The sequence below is a fragment of the Neolamprologus brichardi genome, chromosome 20 (assembly GCF_056152115.1).
Source record: "Neolamprologus brichardi isolate AB-2024 chromosome 20, ASM5615211v1, whole genome shotgun sequence".
Classification (NCBI taxonomy): Eukaryota; Metazoa; Chordata; class Actinopteri; order Cichliformes; family Cichlidae; genus Neolamprologus; species Neolamprologus brichardi.
This window is the reverse complement of record NC_142123.1, coordinates 25,552,035-25,569,939: the sequence shown is the minus strand read 5'-3', so window position 1 is coordinate 25,569,939 and position 17,905 is coordinate 25,552,035. Positions and strand designations below refer to the sequence as shown.

At 37.4% G+C, this 17,905-nt stretch overlaps 1 protein-coding gene across 8 annotated transcripts in view; it reads left to right on the top strand.

Moving 5' to 3' along the window:
* mitfb (melanocyte inducing transcription factor b) overlaps positions 1 to 17,905 on the top strand; it is a 28,918-nt gene that overhangs the window by 6,449 nt on the left and 4,564 nt on the right. For 2 of the 8 annotated variants that reach the window (XM_035909241.2, XM_006794219.3), the window contains exons 2-9: positions 5,862 to 6,102; positions 15,035 to 15,250; positions 15,340 to 15,435; positions 15,681 to 15,798; positions 16,121 to 16,213; positions 16,310 to 16,366; positions 16,517 to 16,592; positions 17,509 to 17,656. In XM_035909241.2, the coding sequence (XP_035765134.1) occupies positions 5,862 to 6,102; positions 15,035 to 15,250; positions 15,340 to 15,435; positions 15,681 to 15,798; positions 16,121 to 16,213; positions 16,310 to 16,366; positions 16,517 to 16,592; positions 17,509 to 17,656 (1,045 nt within the window). Of the gene's footprint in view, positions 1 to 1,391; positions 1,623 to 5,861; positions 6,103 to 15,034; positions 15,251 to 15,339; positions 15,436 to 15,680; positions 15,799 to 16,120; positions 16,214 to 16,309; positions 16,367 to 16,516; positions 16,593 to 17,508; positions 17,657 to 17,905 lie in introns of those variants that run through there. The other 6 variants (XM_006794222.3, XM_006794221.3, XM_035909242.2 and 3 more) reach the window with 6 other exon arrangements.

Below are 17,905 nucleotides of genomic sequence, written 5' to 3'. Positions count from 1 at the left end.
AAGGCATTGCTATATATAACTTCATAGGCTATAAAACAAAATGCTGTTTTGTCTGTGTTTGATGATGCTAAGGCATTTCCTGTGCTTATGCAGTGTTTATGCACAGTAAATACAACGTTTCTACCCAGATGTTTACCTAGATATTTACAGGATTAAACTATTTACCTCATTTGAATCATTTGTACAGTTGTTTTTCTGTTTGGTTTTTAGACAAATAAACAAAAAACAAAAAAAATCACCTCTATTGCATTCCCTGTGTACAAACCCCACATAACTGACGGTCTAGACATGCATACAGATGCTTTCTATTATCTATGATTTGCCTGCTTGTGACTGACTTCATACTATCATGCCAGCTTCACCAAAGCTGCGCATGTTTGATCAGCACATTAGTCCAAGTAGATCAATGCACTGTCATGTAGGGTCATAATCACTCATTTGTATTCCAGCAGAGAGGTTGTGTAGTCTGCTAGAAGGGCAGCAACTCCTGCAGTTTGGTAAAGAGAAAGAAAAAAGGAGACAGGATTGTTACTAGTACTCAGTTTGCCTATGTCTTGGTTAGATTGCCTATTTTCACTGCTCTTATCCTGTGCTCACTGTATATGCAATGTGGTCTGCATAAGTCCCTGTCTACTTCTACAATTCACCCCATTCCCCTTTATTTACCTAAATAGAAGCTACTGAGTTAAATGATGAAAACACACTGAACGGCCACCAGCGGGATAAAAGTTAAATTTTAATGAGTTTAATGTGGTTTCTTTAGAATACACCTAATCTGAGGAGTGATGTTTAAACTAATGAAAATAAGCACATAGTGTGTCTTTTATTTTTCTTTCATGTCATTTCATTTCTATTGTGTTGTGTGCCAGCCTCTTGCAGCAGCAGAACATATGTTGCATTCTACTATTTCTTTTTTTGCAGTGGTCATTTGAAAGTGAGTATTTGTATCAGCCATGAAAGCTGTAACAAAGTCATGCTAATATGTACACATATTTAGTTCAAATTAAGGTTAATGCCTCAGCAGTTGAATGTGAAGTCAGCTTGGTAGTGTCAAACTTATTATTATGCACTGTGAAGGTCAAACATGAGAGGAAACAATAAGCAGCATATTTTACAAATAAAGGGAGACTTGAAGGTTTAAATAAACCATTTGAAATCCTTTCAATTTCTCTAAAATGCAGTGTCACTTGGCAAAAGCAAACAAGTTTTTGATAGTTATGATACTTTTGAGATACAAGATTTTCACAGGACAGCGACTCCTACTTGGTTGTAGTCCATCTACCCAACACGTGTCGGTACATGTCTCTAAGCGTAACACTATCTGCGTGGTTTTAAAGCGGCATATTGATGGACAGTGTGTTTCCAGTGGACGCCTGCACGCTCCTCTCTTCTGCTTTGCTGTTGCTCTGCACGGGGCTGGTCCTATGCCTGGGACTCTGCGTGGCGATTGGAGCTTCCAGGCCGGGCCCTGGAGCCTCCCCTCTCTGACACACTTTCAGCGCTGCACCACCAGCATGACTTTCACTGCTCTCCAAGGGCGGGTGGTGCACCTTCAGGGAAAAACAAACAAATATGGAGGCTGTAGGAGTGCAAGTGTACAGACCCTGTTCATTTGACTGTCTGTGAGTATGGCGCCTCAGCATCTGTGGTATTGCTGCAGTGCATTAAGGCTTTATTTTGGAATCTATATGTTTGTTCAACACTATGTACACATGAAGGGCACCATGCACTGAGCTATATGTGGGAAGTAGTCTTGGAAGATTTCTCCTTGTGTTTTTATGTGCTGAATAGTTTTTGTATGTCAGGATATACATTTATCAGTCTATTATAGTTCATTGCAGCTGGTCACTGGTCACTTATAGCGAGGGAGTGAGTACCTGAAAAGCTTAGAAATCTCATACTTAAAACATAAAGTTAATAACAGAAGAGGTATCATGTTTTGGCATGCTAGTTATTTGTTTTTTTTTAATGAGACTGTAATGGTAGAGTTATTATTCAGTCACACAGAAGTCATTAGGTCTGCAGAATCCATCTCCTGTCAATTACCAGCAGTTTTACAGCTGCAGTGCATCTTTATTGCAGAGTATTTTCCTTTAACAGCTCAGTGTTTTGACTCTTCTCAGACTTTGTCGCTCCACAATGTTACTTGATTTCTGTCTTGATGCAGTATTTAGCTGAATTTTCCTGGTTGTTTGTTGTCTTTAGTGTGTCACTGAATCCTGCTTCAAAGTCTCAGCTCTGACAGTTTGACTAATGGTGAAGTATGATGAAGGCACGGTAGTGAGCAGAATCAGAGGAATCATGAGTTTAGTGGGTGGGACTCTTCAAGACTGTACAACCATTGTTTTTTTCGTTTTTTTCCCCTTGAGATACACACGAACATAAGAGGAGGTGTGCGCACACACAAATGAAATTTTAAAAGGACAAAAGAGCTTTTTATGTCTTTCATGGGTTTGCTTGGCAAAGAGCCAACAAACAGTCAAAAGAAAAAAACAGAGAGAAAGAGACAGAGACATTCAGCCTTGCCTTTCTGAGAGGTTTCTGGTCATTCGTATACACAAACACAAGTCAATCAAATTATTAAGAACGTAATAAAAAAAAAAAAGCCATGAGGTCATATGTTGTACAGTTTTATAATAGGGCAGCTAAAGATGCTAAAGAAATAAATGTGTTTTTTGAGGGTTCTGAAAAGAGAAATTTTGCAATTTTCTTTAAGTTTATAAGAAAAAAAATTGCACATTTATGGAAAAATGAGCAAATTTACACAAACTAAACAGGTGCATTTACAAAAAAAACAAAAAGAACATGAAAATTTACGAGAAAAAAACTCTCCAAAGTCATACTTTTATTTTATTGTAACACTACCCGTAGATCATGTCATATCATATTTTTGGCCTAAAATGCTACCTCCTACAATGCTTTGAATTACATAGTGTTGTGCACTTGTATCAGAATTTGAATTCGGTTACAATTATGTCTTCCAACAATTATGAAAATAGAATAACATGGTAATGCACTTTTGTCCTGCTGTAAAACTCTAAACTCCACCATAAATGTGCAACAAGTTTAATTCAGCTCAAGCCTGGACAGCAAGCTTTTCAGAATCACTGTGGTTTCACATCATCTTTACAAATTATTTCTTAATCAATTGCAAAGCGGTTATAAGTTATAAGATTATAAGAGACGTATCGATTGTAATTTTCTTGAGCAATTCTGACTTTTTACTTCTGCCGATGTCGATTCTTTACTATTTTTATTTGCTTTCTAAGAACCATAACTGATAACATATACAAGCAAAAACAGGATACAGGATCTTCTCTCCCATAAGCAACATCAAAATAAAGGAATATTATACTGATAGTCTGAAGACCATATACACTAGTACAAAAGGATACACAAAGAGAAATCTTGTAAGGCCTGTGAGCAGAATAGAGGCTTACTTGGTTTAGCTTCACTTATTTGACAGGTTTCTAAAAGCATTAGTACCTTCACCGAGTCACTCATCAGTTAGATTACTTTTAGTTTGTTTGTTTTTTTAATTCAGTAAAGCTAAGTTAGCTTTCAAAATAGGTTTGCATGTTTAAATTTTTCTTAGTTAAAAATAATTCCTTTTAGTTTACTTTTTATTAGTTTCAGTATTCATTTTACTGCATTATTTTAATAAGTGGGCTATTTGCCAGGGGCAAGACTTAGGAAGTTTGTAATGGCTATTACTATGCAAACATTTGACTTAAGAGTTATGCACACATTGTATTCTCAATAAGCACGCACCAATGCCTCCTCAGGCTGGTTGTGTTGACAAATGTGAGCAAATTTACAAAGACTAAAACAAAAAATATTTCCTGTAACTAGTCATGTAATTTTAGTTTTCTTTTTAAGGCAACTTTCCACTTTTATGTAGGTTCATAAAGTTCTTTTCGCACCAGTTTTTGCTTTGAGTTTAGTTGAAGTTAACTATAACCTTGACATTTATGCACAACACAAATTCAAACAATGCCATACAAACTGTGGACCCACCCAAAAACTTTGCTCAGTAGCACTCCTGGTGGTCAGAAATTGAGCAAGCTACTCTGTGCATCTATAAGTACGTAGTAAAAAGCAAGCACTTAAGTAAGTGGTAGTTTAAACTGTATGCTACTGTGTTGCCCTTTTTATATTCGTTCACACATTACAGCTTCTTTGTTAAATTCATTGTGTTTTAAAAACCTCCATGAATGTAGCTGTCAGATACGTGAAAATCCAAATTAAGCAGAAAGTTCCTCAAGTTTTTAGGAGTACTGATTTCTAGTAGGTGATAAAGGTACTGTACTATCCAGTACATTTATGTACTTAAACTATTCAGTGTATATTATGTTTTTTTTTAATTTAAGCATTCATTTTAAAAAAAAATTTCTCCAACCAAAAGCATTCAACATGTAACAAACGTGACTAATTATTATTATTATCATTATTATTATTATTAATCAGCTCTAGTTTATCCAAAGAATGTAACAATAAATCCATCTCTAGTTCCAAATCAATTCAAATGTCACATTTGAACTGTAAAACGAAAAGAAAGGGAACAGAAACGAATTTGTTCTTGCAACAAACCGTTGATCATTTAATCACTGAAGTAGATTAAAGGAAAAAAAGAAGAATCAAAGCCTCTGGCTCTGGCAGAGGAAATCAAGAGTTTTAGATCTAGTGACTTTTGTTATGAAATTTGTGGGATGAAAGGAAACACAATCGCCCAAAGTCACACAGCAGAAGGAATTATTCTTTTGAACACTAAACCTGATTCCATATATTGGGTGAAGCACAAAGGAACAAAGGAAGAAACGTAGCTGTTGAATTTAGACACCCAAACCACTGAAGTGCTTCCAGAGAAAAGTCAGAGTTCAGCCTGTGTTTTGCTTTTATAATATATTTTATTATATATATTTGTTATACAGTATTGTTTTGTCTAATATCTGGTGCAGGGTTCAGTGGGTGTGGTTGTAGACAATGAGATTATATCCACTGCTGAGGGGAGATTTATGGTATGTTGAGGGCTCAACACCCACTGAATACGCTGCAAGCTGAGGCTGTTTGACTCCGCTGGCTAATTAGTGCGATTACTGCACAGCTGGATTGGCCAGACATTTTACCGAGTTTTATCAAAAGGATCACTCACTCGATGGAGGCTTTGTCCCGACAACTTCTGCTTCAGCAGAGACTCTCTATTTTAGGACTTCAGGACTCTGTCTGGGGAGTAGCCATCTAAATTTAAAAGAGTGGGAAAACTGAAACAACCTTTACAGACAAAATGTTCCTCTTTTTGTTTTGTCTACAAATGCAAAATGCCTGTGCCTTCCAAAGTCATTAAAATCACAACATTGTTTTCCTTTTTGAAAGGGCATCTTAATTGTGTAAGTGATTTCATGGAGGTTCAAGTATTTGTTTTCTAAGAGCAAATAAGCAGGGCTGCTTAATTATTTATCTTTGTAAAATAAAAAATAGCGACAAAAAATGCTCATTGCAAATTCCCATAGCTTTGCTTGTTCTGTTTGACAAGCTTTTGACGATGGCTGATCATCAAAGGTTAAAATAACAGGTTATCAACATAGATCAACCAGTCATTTTTGCAGAACAAAAGTTAATAGTTCCCTTTTGACCTCTTCCCCTGAAGTCATCCTCTGCCAGTTTTCTTCATGCTAACATTGGCTTTTTATTACATCCATCGTCCCTCAATTTTCTTCTTTTTTTCTGGTTTTCTTGACCTCTCCTTCCACATTTGACCCCTTTCTACCCTTTTTAGCACTCTTTCTTTTCACCTCATCTTTCTAATCGACCCTCTGCCTTCTCTCTTATCTTCTCCAATCATCCCTTTCTCCCCTCCGCAGCAGTCCATCAGACCAACACAGTTCATCCAAGCCCCCGCTGAGCTCCTCGGCCATGACATCGCGCATTCTGCTGCGGCAACAGCTGATGCGGGAACAGCTTCAGGAGCAGGAGCGGCGGGAGCAGCAGCGACAACAGGCCTCCCAGTACACACAAACTACACAGGCCCAAACGCCTGCCATCAATGTCAGTGTCCCGGTCAGTTTACCACCTGCTGCACAGGTCCCAATGGAGGTGCTAAAGGTAAGAAAGCATGGTTCAAGTTTCTGATGGTAGGGAGCAACAAAGAATGGGGTGGTGTGTATTATTAGAAGGCTGTTACGGTATCTGTGTAAAGTTTCCACTTGTGGAATTAAACTTTGTATGTGTCATTGGTGCAGCCTGAATGGTCCAGATGTATTTATAGATTTTAGTGACTCGTGCATGAATAGTCGGGCAATCATGGTTTACTATGACTGTGTGTAAAAAAAAAAAAAAAAAAAAAAAAAAAAAAACAGGAGTGAGTGAAGTGTGTTAAAATGCGTATATGGGGATTATCTTTCCTGAGAGAATTCCTCTTTAATGCATGCTGTGCTTCCAGCCATTTGGATTTAGCCATCTTTAATCCTATTTGCTCAGCTACATTCACATCTTTTCATAGCTTTGATTCCTTGGCAGTCTGAGGGACAGGAGACTGTTAAGATTTTCTGTACGAGTAGAGACCGTAGTGTTCGAGAGTGCATTTTAACAACGCATTTCGGTAAGTCTTTCTGTTTGTCCACAGCATGTGCTTTCAGAGGCTGCAATCTTGATGAAACATCTTTAGAGATTCATTCGACTTGTCGTGTTCTGAGGATTTTGGTATAATTGCTGTTTTTTTTGTAGTGTTTTTGTTCCGGCATTTTACCTTGAATTCAGTGGCTTTCCCTATAAAAAAAAAAAACTGTGTGGTAGTGATTTGGAAAGTGTTTTTGTGCAAATTATGAGAATTTTGTCTTCCTTAGATATCAACTTAGTGCGTTTTTTTCAACTTTTCTGTTTGTGATTTCTGAAAAAAATATCATTATGGAGGTGTTAAGATATTGTGTAGTTAGTGTAATTACTCACGAGGACACTTGCCTTTTTGTGCATTTTTAGATTTTGCATTTTTTTAACATGGATTGTCAATAAGCAGCTGGTTTTGTCTCTGACTTCCTCTTTTAGAAAATTGTGCAATAACAGGAACAAGTCTTCCACGTGAAAAATATATGTGACACATAAGAGAATCTCGTACAAATGCTTATGTTTAATAATGCCTGTAGTTAAAGGTCTAAAAATCTGTCTATGTCAGACATTTGTGCTTGTTAGGTAAAAGTTTAATCAGTTAATCGGTACTATGTCAACAGTTTAGTTGTGGTTTTATCTTGCGATTTCAACTGTTAACCCATACTATTAGCTGACAGTTGTATGAAGCTATTCACGCTGTTTATCCATTATGTTTGGCTAACAATTTCCGCTGCGTGTATGCTAACAGCTTTTAGTCATAATTTTACCTAGACATTTACTACATTTTAATTGCATTGTTTAATCTCAGAGTAGTAACGATGCCGATAAACTGTGATTTACTGAATAATCTTTGTTGAGTTAAATCCACCCACAACACTCTCTGAGATGTCATGGTTGCTTGCCCAGCCACACTTTCATCACCCTTGGATGTGTGTGGCATGGGCCAACAGTAAAGGACAAAAACAGTATAGCCATTGAAAACATTACCCTTCTCACGCTGTATAAACATTACTTACTCTCTATAATCTGCAGCTCTTTGAAAGACTTAGGACGCCCCCTCCCCGAACCCTAACCTTGTGTACAATACATCAAGTTAGAGTCATTTTTCTGCTTTGGCGAGAGCTTACAGAAATTCTTCATTGACTGAAGTCCTCAAATGAAAAGGCCATTCCAGCTTGGTGCTGTTGAGCTGGGTTAACCTGCACTCCTGTCTGTTGGTAGATTAGCAGAGTCCACATAAAGCTCAGGGGTACCAGGCAGAGCTGCTGGACCTCAAAAAGTGCAAACATTAAGCTCAGATGAGTTTATCTAAAGACTGATTGGACCCTTAATTAACCAAATGACCTCTGACCTTTTTAGGAATAAGAAGGGGATCAGTTTGGGGATCAAGAAAAAGGCGAGCACAGCCTTACCACACACCGAACGCTAATTCAGTGAAGAATGCTTGTAATTAGCCCCCAGCCCTTTCATTCCATGGAATATTTTAGTGAAAAAAAACACTGCTTTGAAATTTACGTAGGATAGGTTTCTGAAAGGGTTAAAAAAATGATTTCTGATTTTTTTTTTCCTTTTTCAAAGGATTTATGGCGCCACAAAAAGAACAAAGTACCCTGTACAATTTTTGTGGATTATATGACGGCTCGTGACCGATATACAAAAGAAAATACACAGAAGTACCACACAGATATTTCAGTTTGGTTTGGATTTCAGAACTGATTCAGCACACAATGACATGTAAAAAAAACCCTTCAGTGTTCATTTCATGAAATTACAGGATAGCTTTAATAACATTTCTCTCTGCAGTAACCAACACTGATTAATCACTTTAATCACGTTAGTTATTAGTATCTTTTTGCTCAATATGATTGTAGATGATGAGCAAATTCACGTGATCATAATGTCTGTTTTTGTTTGGTTGGAGTTTTTTTTTTTTTTTTTTTAGCAGTTCCTGCTCATTTTAACCCGAGTTTTATACGAACAACACAAGATTTTTATTCGGTGGTAATTTGGGCTTTTGCATGATAGCATTACAAAAGTACAGAGGAAAACCCATAAATTGCTGCTCACATTAGCATCACAGTTGCTGTCTGCAAATTCTGCAGAGCACATTAGCAGCTTAACTGTCAGACAAAGTGGCCTATTCTTCTAGTCTACATAGCAAATGGGGGCAGTCTTGTTAATATATCCTGGTTGGACCATCATGGAATGCCTGTAGCATGCAAGTCAAAAAATACAAATCACTGTTTGTCATTCTGCACTAACCCTACGTCCTCTCTTAGTACAGCTGGATGCTTTGTGCTCATTTCTGCAGTGTTTCTGACTCTTTGGGGGTTATGTTGCTTATGCCCTTGGGCCTGTTGGTGGCTAAAAACGAGATGATAAACAACAAGCTTTCTTGTTTTCCATGGATACAGATGCCAAGAGTTAGAAGTTGATGCCACATTTCTAAACTGTATTTTGGAAAGACTGTTAAGTGAAGTTTGAATGCTGGCTGCTGGCACTAAGATCTCTCTATAATTCATTATTCTGCGTGCTGGGCCTTTACAGAAACTGAAAACCTAATGATTAATTGTAGATGTGTGCAATAGTACGTGATGAATCTGTTCTAAATCAATCATGAACATCACCACGATAAACGTCTTGCACGTAGTTTATATGCAGCAGCAGTCCTGTAGACGTTTGTCACTCTATGTATGTTCTGTGTTTCCACAAAGTGTGCCAGCTTTGTAAGCACACCATTAAAAGATCCTTTTTCCAGCTTATAAACAAATGATTTGTCACACCTAAAATTATTTCCATGTAACAACAGGAGCAGTATGTCTTGACAAGGTCGAGATGTTCCAGGCTGGGATCTGTGAGCCTTCAGGGGCTCCATTGAATTCACCCAAAGCAGTGAGATCATCTAATTATGTGTGATAATTTAGGAAATCCCTGAGGACAAAACAAGCTAGAAGAAGCCCCTGTGCTCATTTCAATGTAAAGACAGAACAAACAGATTTCAACCTGCTAAACATGTCTTTGTCACAGATTGCCCAAACCTACTAGTTACATGTACTAGAATGAGATTCATTCTAAATGATCTTATTTTTATGTTTGCATTGTTGTTTGCGTCATTCATTCATTTGATACATTTTAGTGAAAAACGAAAGTCACCATTTTTTAAAGGGTTAAACTCCAGCTTCATATCTTAAAAAAAGGCTCGTTTTTACAAGCAGTAGTCCAAATGCACAAAATCTTCGGTTTACTATCACATGGATAAAGAAAAGCAGCAAGTCCTTACATTCTTAGCTCCACCGCACTTGAATCTAGAAACTACTGTCACCTCAAAATTCACTCAAATGACAAATTAAGTTATCAGAATAGGTTCGTTTATTAGTTTATTTGTTTGTTTATTTTGTTTTTTAGCATTTTCATTGATCGGCCAATCATTTTAGTTAACCCTAACCCTGCAGTGTGGAAATGTAGCACAAATGAATCAAGACTTTTACTCACTCAAAGCCAAGTGTTACATGTGCAGTATTAATGGGTGTATGCAGTTGTGCTTGTAGCTTTAATTAGGGCACCTTTATACTTTGTCTTGTGCACATAATGCCCTGAATGCCCTCTTTGTTTCTATATTAGAATTCTGTGTGTGTGTGCGTGTGTGTCTGAGGGAGAGAGAGAGGGGGCATAGGCTTCCTACAGTAATCCCTTATAAACTTTTTTTTTGTTTCTATCTTTAGACAGTGCCAGCTATCAGCTGTGGGTGTGTTAAAATGCATGAGACAAGGATAGAGGATTAGTTAACACGTACATGGGTGTTTTTTTTAAATAGTTTTAGGAAAAATCACAATCACACTATCACTGTTTTTTATAAAAACAAATCTCTGTCTGCATGAAAATACAAAAACACTCTACTGCCAAGAGCTTGCCAAACTAACAGACGGTGATATAACCCTAACCCCAAAGACTTGTTGGCGAATAAGGAGCACTGACACTGTGAGTTTTCTGTCTAAACATCATCACTGGCAAACAGTGTTCATAAAAAGTTTCCCATGCAAGTTTTCTAAAGGATTAGTTTTTCAACTTAAACTTAAAGGCTGTGTCTGCACGTGGACACGAGGCCGAGAAGCCTGGAAAGGCCAAAAATACCCATGTACGTGTGATTTGTTATACACACACACAAGACATGTGTCTTTGTGTGTATAACAAACAGTCTTTCTGTACGTTTATGCTTACAGCAGGGGCTTACAAGCTGGAGGTCTGGACCTCCCCAGAGGGCCAAAAGATAAATGTGAGAGGCTAAACGCTACAGGCTGGGAAAGAAAAGCTGTGGAGGAGAAAACATGTCTCATCATTGTAACTATGCTGAAAGGACTGGGCAAGTCATTTCAAACTGTAACGGAAATATTACAAAGATGAAAAACAGGGAATGAAAAAGAGAGTTTCAAGTATTAGAAATATTACTGTATATTAACATATTTCTGTCCAATACGGCATCATCTGCCTGAAGACACAGAGGCAGCATGTTATAGCATGTTTTTAAGAGTGGGATTTAATACCAAATACCTTTACAAATGATCAAAAGGCATGATTTTAGCCTCAAACTAGTCACATGAATCAGAAAGCAAGCAAAACAGTTGCCATGATTTTTAAAAGTAGCGCTTTATTTTTTAAGCTGTAAATTTTACATTCAGTGACTGTCCAGCATTTCTGATTTCTCCTTTACTCAAAACATACGACTTTGAAAAAGAAGCAAAGACATCTCATTTTGTTCTCAGCACTTCCAAGTGTTGCAAAAAACAACCGATAAGACTAAATAGACCATGAAGAACCTGCCTGGTTAACAAAAATGAGAAAAAAAATGCATTCGGAGGGTTTTATTTAATTGTTTTGGGAAATCTGACAAACATTAAAATAATTGTGCCACTAGGATTGTTTAAATACAAATTGATACAGTAAGCAGTATACAGTGTGGAGTTTTAGTTCCATTCTTGATGTTTGGGGTTGATTATCAGCAAAATTTGCAATACTTGAGAACTGAATCTGACCTGAACTCGATTCTGAGATTAAGAAATAACTAAGATGTGAGACTTTTCAGAAAAATCACTCATTGTCTATGTAATTACTACTTGAAGGAATTCTTCATTGTGCTTAAACATGTATTAGTAGAAGCTCCATAATGTAGGGTTAAAGCATTTGCCTACAAAGCAGAAGATCACACGTTTAGGACTAGGAGAAGACATAAATCCCCGGGAGGAAGGGCATCTGGAAGGACATCAAAATCTGTGCCAAATCAAATATGTGGATCCATCCACTGTGGCAAACCCCTGCAAATAAGTGAGCAGCTGAAAGGAGCTGAGATAAGAGTCCATATGAATAAATAAGACACTAATTAACAAACATTTGCAACACCACTGGTTGTGCTGTGGCATATGCTGTGGATTATACAGGTTTTCCTACATACTGATTTGTTTTTTGAAATAGAGTGTTAACAGTAGTTTTAAAGCAAAATTATTAAAAAATAAATAAATAAATACATCAAGTTGATATGTATTCAGAACACATTTCTCTTTTTCAAAACTTTACGGGGCCTTATTAAAATGTAGGACAACAAAGGTTGTTGTTTCAGCATCAAAATGAAAAAATTAAGAGCCTGTTCTAAAAAAATGTGACTGACTTAAATCAGCCTGTGTCTTTGATAAATACCATAGATAACAAGAATTCACTGTTTGCTTACACATTATCTATGCGTGCATTGCAAATAATTGTGTTGCTCATTAATAGCTCTTGATTAGGTTCAGTTCATTATCAGGATCAGAGCCTCTGCAGTTTTAAAATGTAATCATTTCATCATATATATATAAGTAAGTGGCATAAAATCCAATTATGGATAAAATTTGATACATTTTCAGGTGACGTCATTTGCATAAAAATACACCAACGGTGAAGGCAGTGTAAAGAACAAAGAATGTTGTTAGTGACCATCACTAATGAGCCTCGTTCTTTTGCCCAGAGTGTGATGTTGTTAATGAGTCATTGACTGACTGTAAATGTGCCCCCCTCTGTGGTGTCAGCTTTACAACCTTGTGAGGACAATTTACAGCCCACGGTGATCTGAGTCTTAGCTGCAGGATATACAAAGTGTGACTAGATAATGTGACTCAGCTCTTGCAAGTAAAACTAGCTATAGTGTCAATTTTTAATAGCCAGTTGTAGAGGATGTTAATGTGGCTCACATGAGTATCCCCTGAAGAACAATGGTACATGAACATGGAAAAGAGGCTCTGAAAGAGCTTCTGTTCTGGAAAGAAGAATTTGACAGTCACAGAGAGACAATAAGATTGATAACCTCACCTGACTTAATGGTTATACTTGGCTTTATTTACATACACTTGTAAAAGTGATTTAAGTCAATCAAACGAACTAGTCTGCTTTATTTTACATTTCAGAGTTTATTGAATTAAAATGTGTAAATCTGCAAATACTGAGAGGCATTTCTGTTGATTTTCAGAACCTACACAAAATATATACATCATGTATGATCTCTATGACAGTGCTGGGTGAAAACTGAGAACATTTATATTAGATTACAATAATCTGCATTCAGTGAGTGCATAGTTAATAAGAATACTGGTTATGCATTATAAGGCCGATCACGGGATGTCCATAGTGTACAGAAAATACCAATGATTTTAAATAATAAAATATACATGTGGAACATTGCAAACCTGCACACATGAATGACTATCACACTTTTATTTGGAATCAGTTTCAACAGATGGGACTAAGTAATATCTATACTCTATAAGGCAGTCTCAACAACTAATTTTTATAACCTTTCGCTGTAATTGAAACTCTTGAGTGCAGTGTGCAAACTGAGGAAGTTTTCACATTGGCAGAGGAAAATGCCAGGAGTAGCTTAGAGTTCATCTACAGCCCGTGGCCTCCTCAGGTCTGTTAATAAGCATAGACTTTTAAAGTTTATGCACAACAAAATGCCTAATTTTTTTTTGGGCTTATGATTCGCCTGTTCTTGTCAATTAAAAAGCTGAAGACAACTAAGGATGAAATAGACTTTATTCTTTGTGCTGTGTTAAACAGGGAGCACACGCCAAGCATCCACATGGGTTAACAAAGTGGATAGGGCAGAGTAAGCACCCCGGGCAAGATTCAGTAAAAGAGGTGCCCTTCCAAAACAAAGGCTCTAACTGTTTGCACCACATCCTGACATCAAGTGATACACCATAAAGTAATAAATACAGATTTTACATAAAACAACACACATTTAAAAAGGCTCATTGTATTTGACAGAGATTCCTTGACATGCATAACTAATGAAGTTTCTTGCCTTTTAAAAGATGAGCTGGTGTGTCTGTCCTCCTATTAGCAGCCTTAGTCGTCTGGTGCAACCAAGAAGGAAGCAGCTAGAGCACTCCTCAGTTTAGAGTTGTTGTTTTTTTGTTCGTTTGTTTGTCTTAAATCGGACATCTAAAACAGGAAATGATGCTTGAGATGCTTGGATATCAACCTTGTGAGGTATGTTTAAAAATGAATATAGATTCAAAGATAATGTGAGAGGTTAAATTGAAATTTCTCGTCTTAAACAGACACAAATTTGTCTTTGCCTTTTATGATACTGCATTATGTATCTAAATTTAATCATAAACTACAGCGTCCACATTTCGCAATCCTGAAACTGATTCGTAATTGCATCAAACGTAAGCAAGCATAAGACGGGAAGGTTTAAATATAAACTTGGAAAGGCGAGGGGGATTGGAGCAGCTCTGCTCAATTTAAAATGTTACAGCCAGACAGACACTGCCTCTGAAGTTTGTTTATTTGCCTGCAGAAGCTTTTCTGGATCATTAATGCTGTGTGGGGATTAATGATCTACAGAAATCAAATTTATCCTTAAGCGGCTAGTGCAGAGATAGGAGCGTGTGCAATATTTGTTCCTTTAAATATGTGGACTGTTACTGAGGAGCCGCAGAAAGTAGTCGAGTTGAAGAAAAATATGTGGAAAATGTTTACTCCTGAGACTTTGAGATAACAACTCTTGACAGCGTCTCAAAAGAAAAATGCATAATGCATCGTAGGATTTGAAGTCTCTGTCAAGTTGATTGTAATATTATATTCTGTACTGTAAAATACAAAGAACAGACAAGACTTTGAGCTATATTTAGAGTTGTTTTTAATAAAAGACAACTTTGAAACAGCACTTATAAAAAGCAGCACTCATTTTGAAATGAGCTTCCATCTTTTGGTGCTATTTCATTGCTACTGTGACCAAGCTGCATATTTGCATAACTTCTCTTTCAGTAGTTGGAGCAGTTCTGTGGAGCCTCTTGCAACCATCAACACACCCATTAATCTTTAGATCAGATATCCTACCTCTCACATACATATTCATTTTTCTTGGCATTTTCCTCACTCCTCTTTCCACTCATAGGTTCAGACTCACCTGGAGAACCCAACCAAGTACCACATCCAACGGTCCCAGCAGCAGCAGGTGAAGAGGTACCTGGGAAAGCTTGGTTCTCAGGCGTTGAGCTTGCCCTGCCCCAACCAGTCCTCTGACCACGGGGGCATGCCGCCAGGGCCGGGCAACAGTGCCCCTAACAGCCCTATGGCCTTATTGACCCTCAACTCTAACTGCGAGAAAGAGGTGAGGTCTTCATAGTTGTTTAGACCATTTTTTTAATAAATGATGCTTGGACATTAATTGATCAGTAATGCTGGACTTATTTGTACTAGATGGACGATGTAATTGATGACATTATTAGTCTGGAGTCCAGTTACAGCGATGATATCCTCGGCCTAATGGACCCAGGACTTCAGATGGCTAACACGGTATGTATGCTCATGATTTATCCATACCAGCCAGTTTACAACATGACTGCATTTCATTTGCTGTGTCTTGGGGTAAAACAGAAGCAAATTCCATAATGTCAGATTTCAACCTTGGTGTAATACTTTGGCCTTGTAATTTATCTCTTCTGTGCTGCGCTGTCATTTGTTAACACAATAATATGCATAATATTACGTCTTTTTCTCTCTGTTTTAACTCTCAATTCTTTTAATTCTCAATTCCCCAGATCCCTGTGCCTGCTAACCTCTTGGACATGTATGGCAATCAGGGTATGCCCCAGCAAGGTCTGCCCATCAGCAACTCCTGCCCTGCCAACCTGCCAAACATCAAAAGGGAATACTCTGGTAAGCATGAAAATTACTCAGAGCTATAGAAATAAAAATAAATAAAGTTCTTACAGATGTTTAACTTGTGCCATTTAACAATATCTGTTCGGCTTCTGTATCGCACAGGCAACAGTAATTCTGTAACAACATATGATAATGTAACGTTTTACTCTCCAGGCCTTTGCGCAGCTCATTATATAGCATTTTGTATCCAGTCCAGCTTTTGTAATCCTCCTCTGTGTGGCGATGTTGACTTTACATGATTATGTCTTCTATTGTCTTGTATTGCATTTCAATTCTGTACATTGTGATAATGAAAACAACATTATTACTCATGTAGTTTCACAATCCCCGGCCATCATGCATATGCTGGATAAGTCAGGATCCTGTGGCAAATTTGACACCTATCAAAGGCCTGAAGGGTTCCCTGTGGGTACGTCTGAGTATTTAGCTTTAAAATGTAATTGCTGCACATTTTGTATACGTGCTTTGTTAGGTTAGTCGATCAACCAAAATGCGTTTTGTTCAGAAGCAGAGGTAAGAGCCCTGGCAAAGGAGAGGCAGAAGAAGGACAACCACAATTTGAGTAAGTGAGAATATTTAAATGTGCTTTTGGTTGTCACAGGGTTAATTATTAAACTACATTTTTAAGTACATTAGCAAATTCTTGTTAATATCTATATATTTATACTTATATTCCTAGTTATACTTTCCCCTTTCTGTTTTTGTTTTGCAGTTGAGAGAAGGCGACGGTTTAACATCAATGATCGAATTAAGGAGTTGGGAACTTTAATTCCAAAATCAAATGACCCGTAAGTTACTTAATATATTCTTACATTAACTCTTCTAAAAATACATGTAATAGCAACCACAAACATCCAGCTAGTCTAATGCAAGATTAATAACCCAGTGTTCAAGATTAGTGGAGAGATTTGCTGCTTATGAAACAGCAAACGGAAATGATTTGTGTTTTAATTGCATTTTTCTAGCTGGTCATTCAGTTATATGCAGTTTGTAGTTATACAGATCTTTCGATTTAGGCAAATGTTGTAAATTTGTAAATGTAATGCGAGGCTTATAATGATTACACTGTCAAATTCAGCATTTAACCATCGCTGTGCCCTTTGACCTCGCCTGTGGGTCTAAAAAGATCCCAGTTGCTTTTGTTATGTCTGTTCAGCCCTGGTTGTTTTGATTAAGTCCAGCTGGTTCCTCCACCCACATGCACCAATTCAAGATTCTCACCAGCAGACCTGGTTTAAATGAGTACACATTTATGAAAAAGTATGAAAAAGCAGGCACACATTTTCTTTCTAGCATTGCCAATTTTTATTAGTTGCCTGTAAGGTGTCAGTACCACTTCCAAATTGACCTAACTTAACCTTAACTGTACAAATGAAATCCTCAGGAGGGATGTTTTCCCATAAAGTTGACTAAAGATCATTTTTTATTCCTGCAAAACATCTGCTGCAACATTCATGTTTTTTTCAGGGAGCTCAGGGTCATCCTTATGACTGCTTGTGACTCAGGCTACCTCTTGTGCATAAACGTCTTGTGTAGTAACAATTTCTGCAAAGAACTTTATGACCTCTGCAAAAGTTCTGCTCCTTTTTCTTCAATCTTATTCTCTCCTCTTTCTTAATTGTTAACTGAAGAGGCGTACATTAGACTATCTACTGACATTTAAACGTTTGGATGTAAAAATAATGGTTCCTTTTTAAATATCAGAGATATGCGCTGGAACAAAGGCACTATTCTGAAGGCATCAGTGGACTACATCAGGAAGCTGCAGCGGGAACAGCAGAGGGCCAAGGAGCTGGAGAATCGTCAGAAGAAGCTTGAGCACGCCAACCGGCATCTGATGTTGAGAATACAGGTAAAAGCTTTGATGAAGACGAGAAAATTCAAAGAAAATATATTATGTGTCATGTGTAGGGATTTCAAAGGGGAGGAGAAAAACGTTTATACTAATGTTGGAAGAAATGAATACACTTTTATGAGATATACAAAGCTTAAGGGAAAACGAGGAAAGGCACAGATTCACACTGCAAAGTTGTTAAGATCGGCATCTTGTAACAAATTGATCATAAGATGAGAGGAGTCTGAATCTGGGTGATTCCACTCA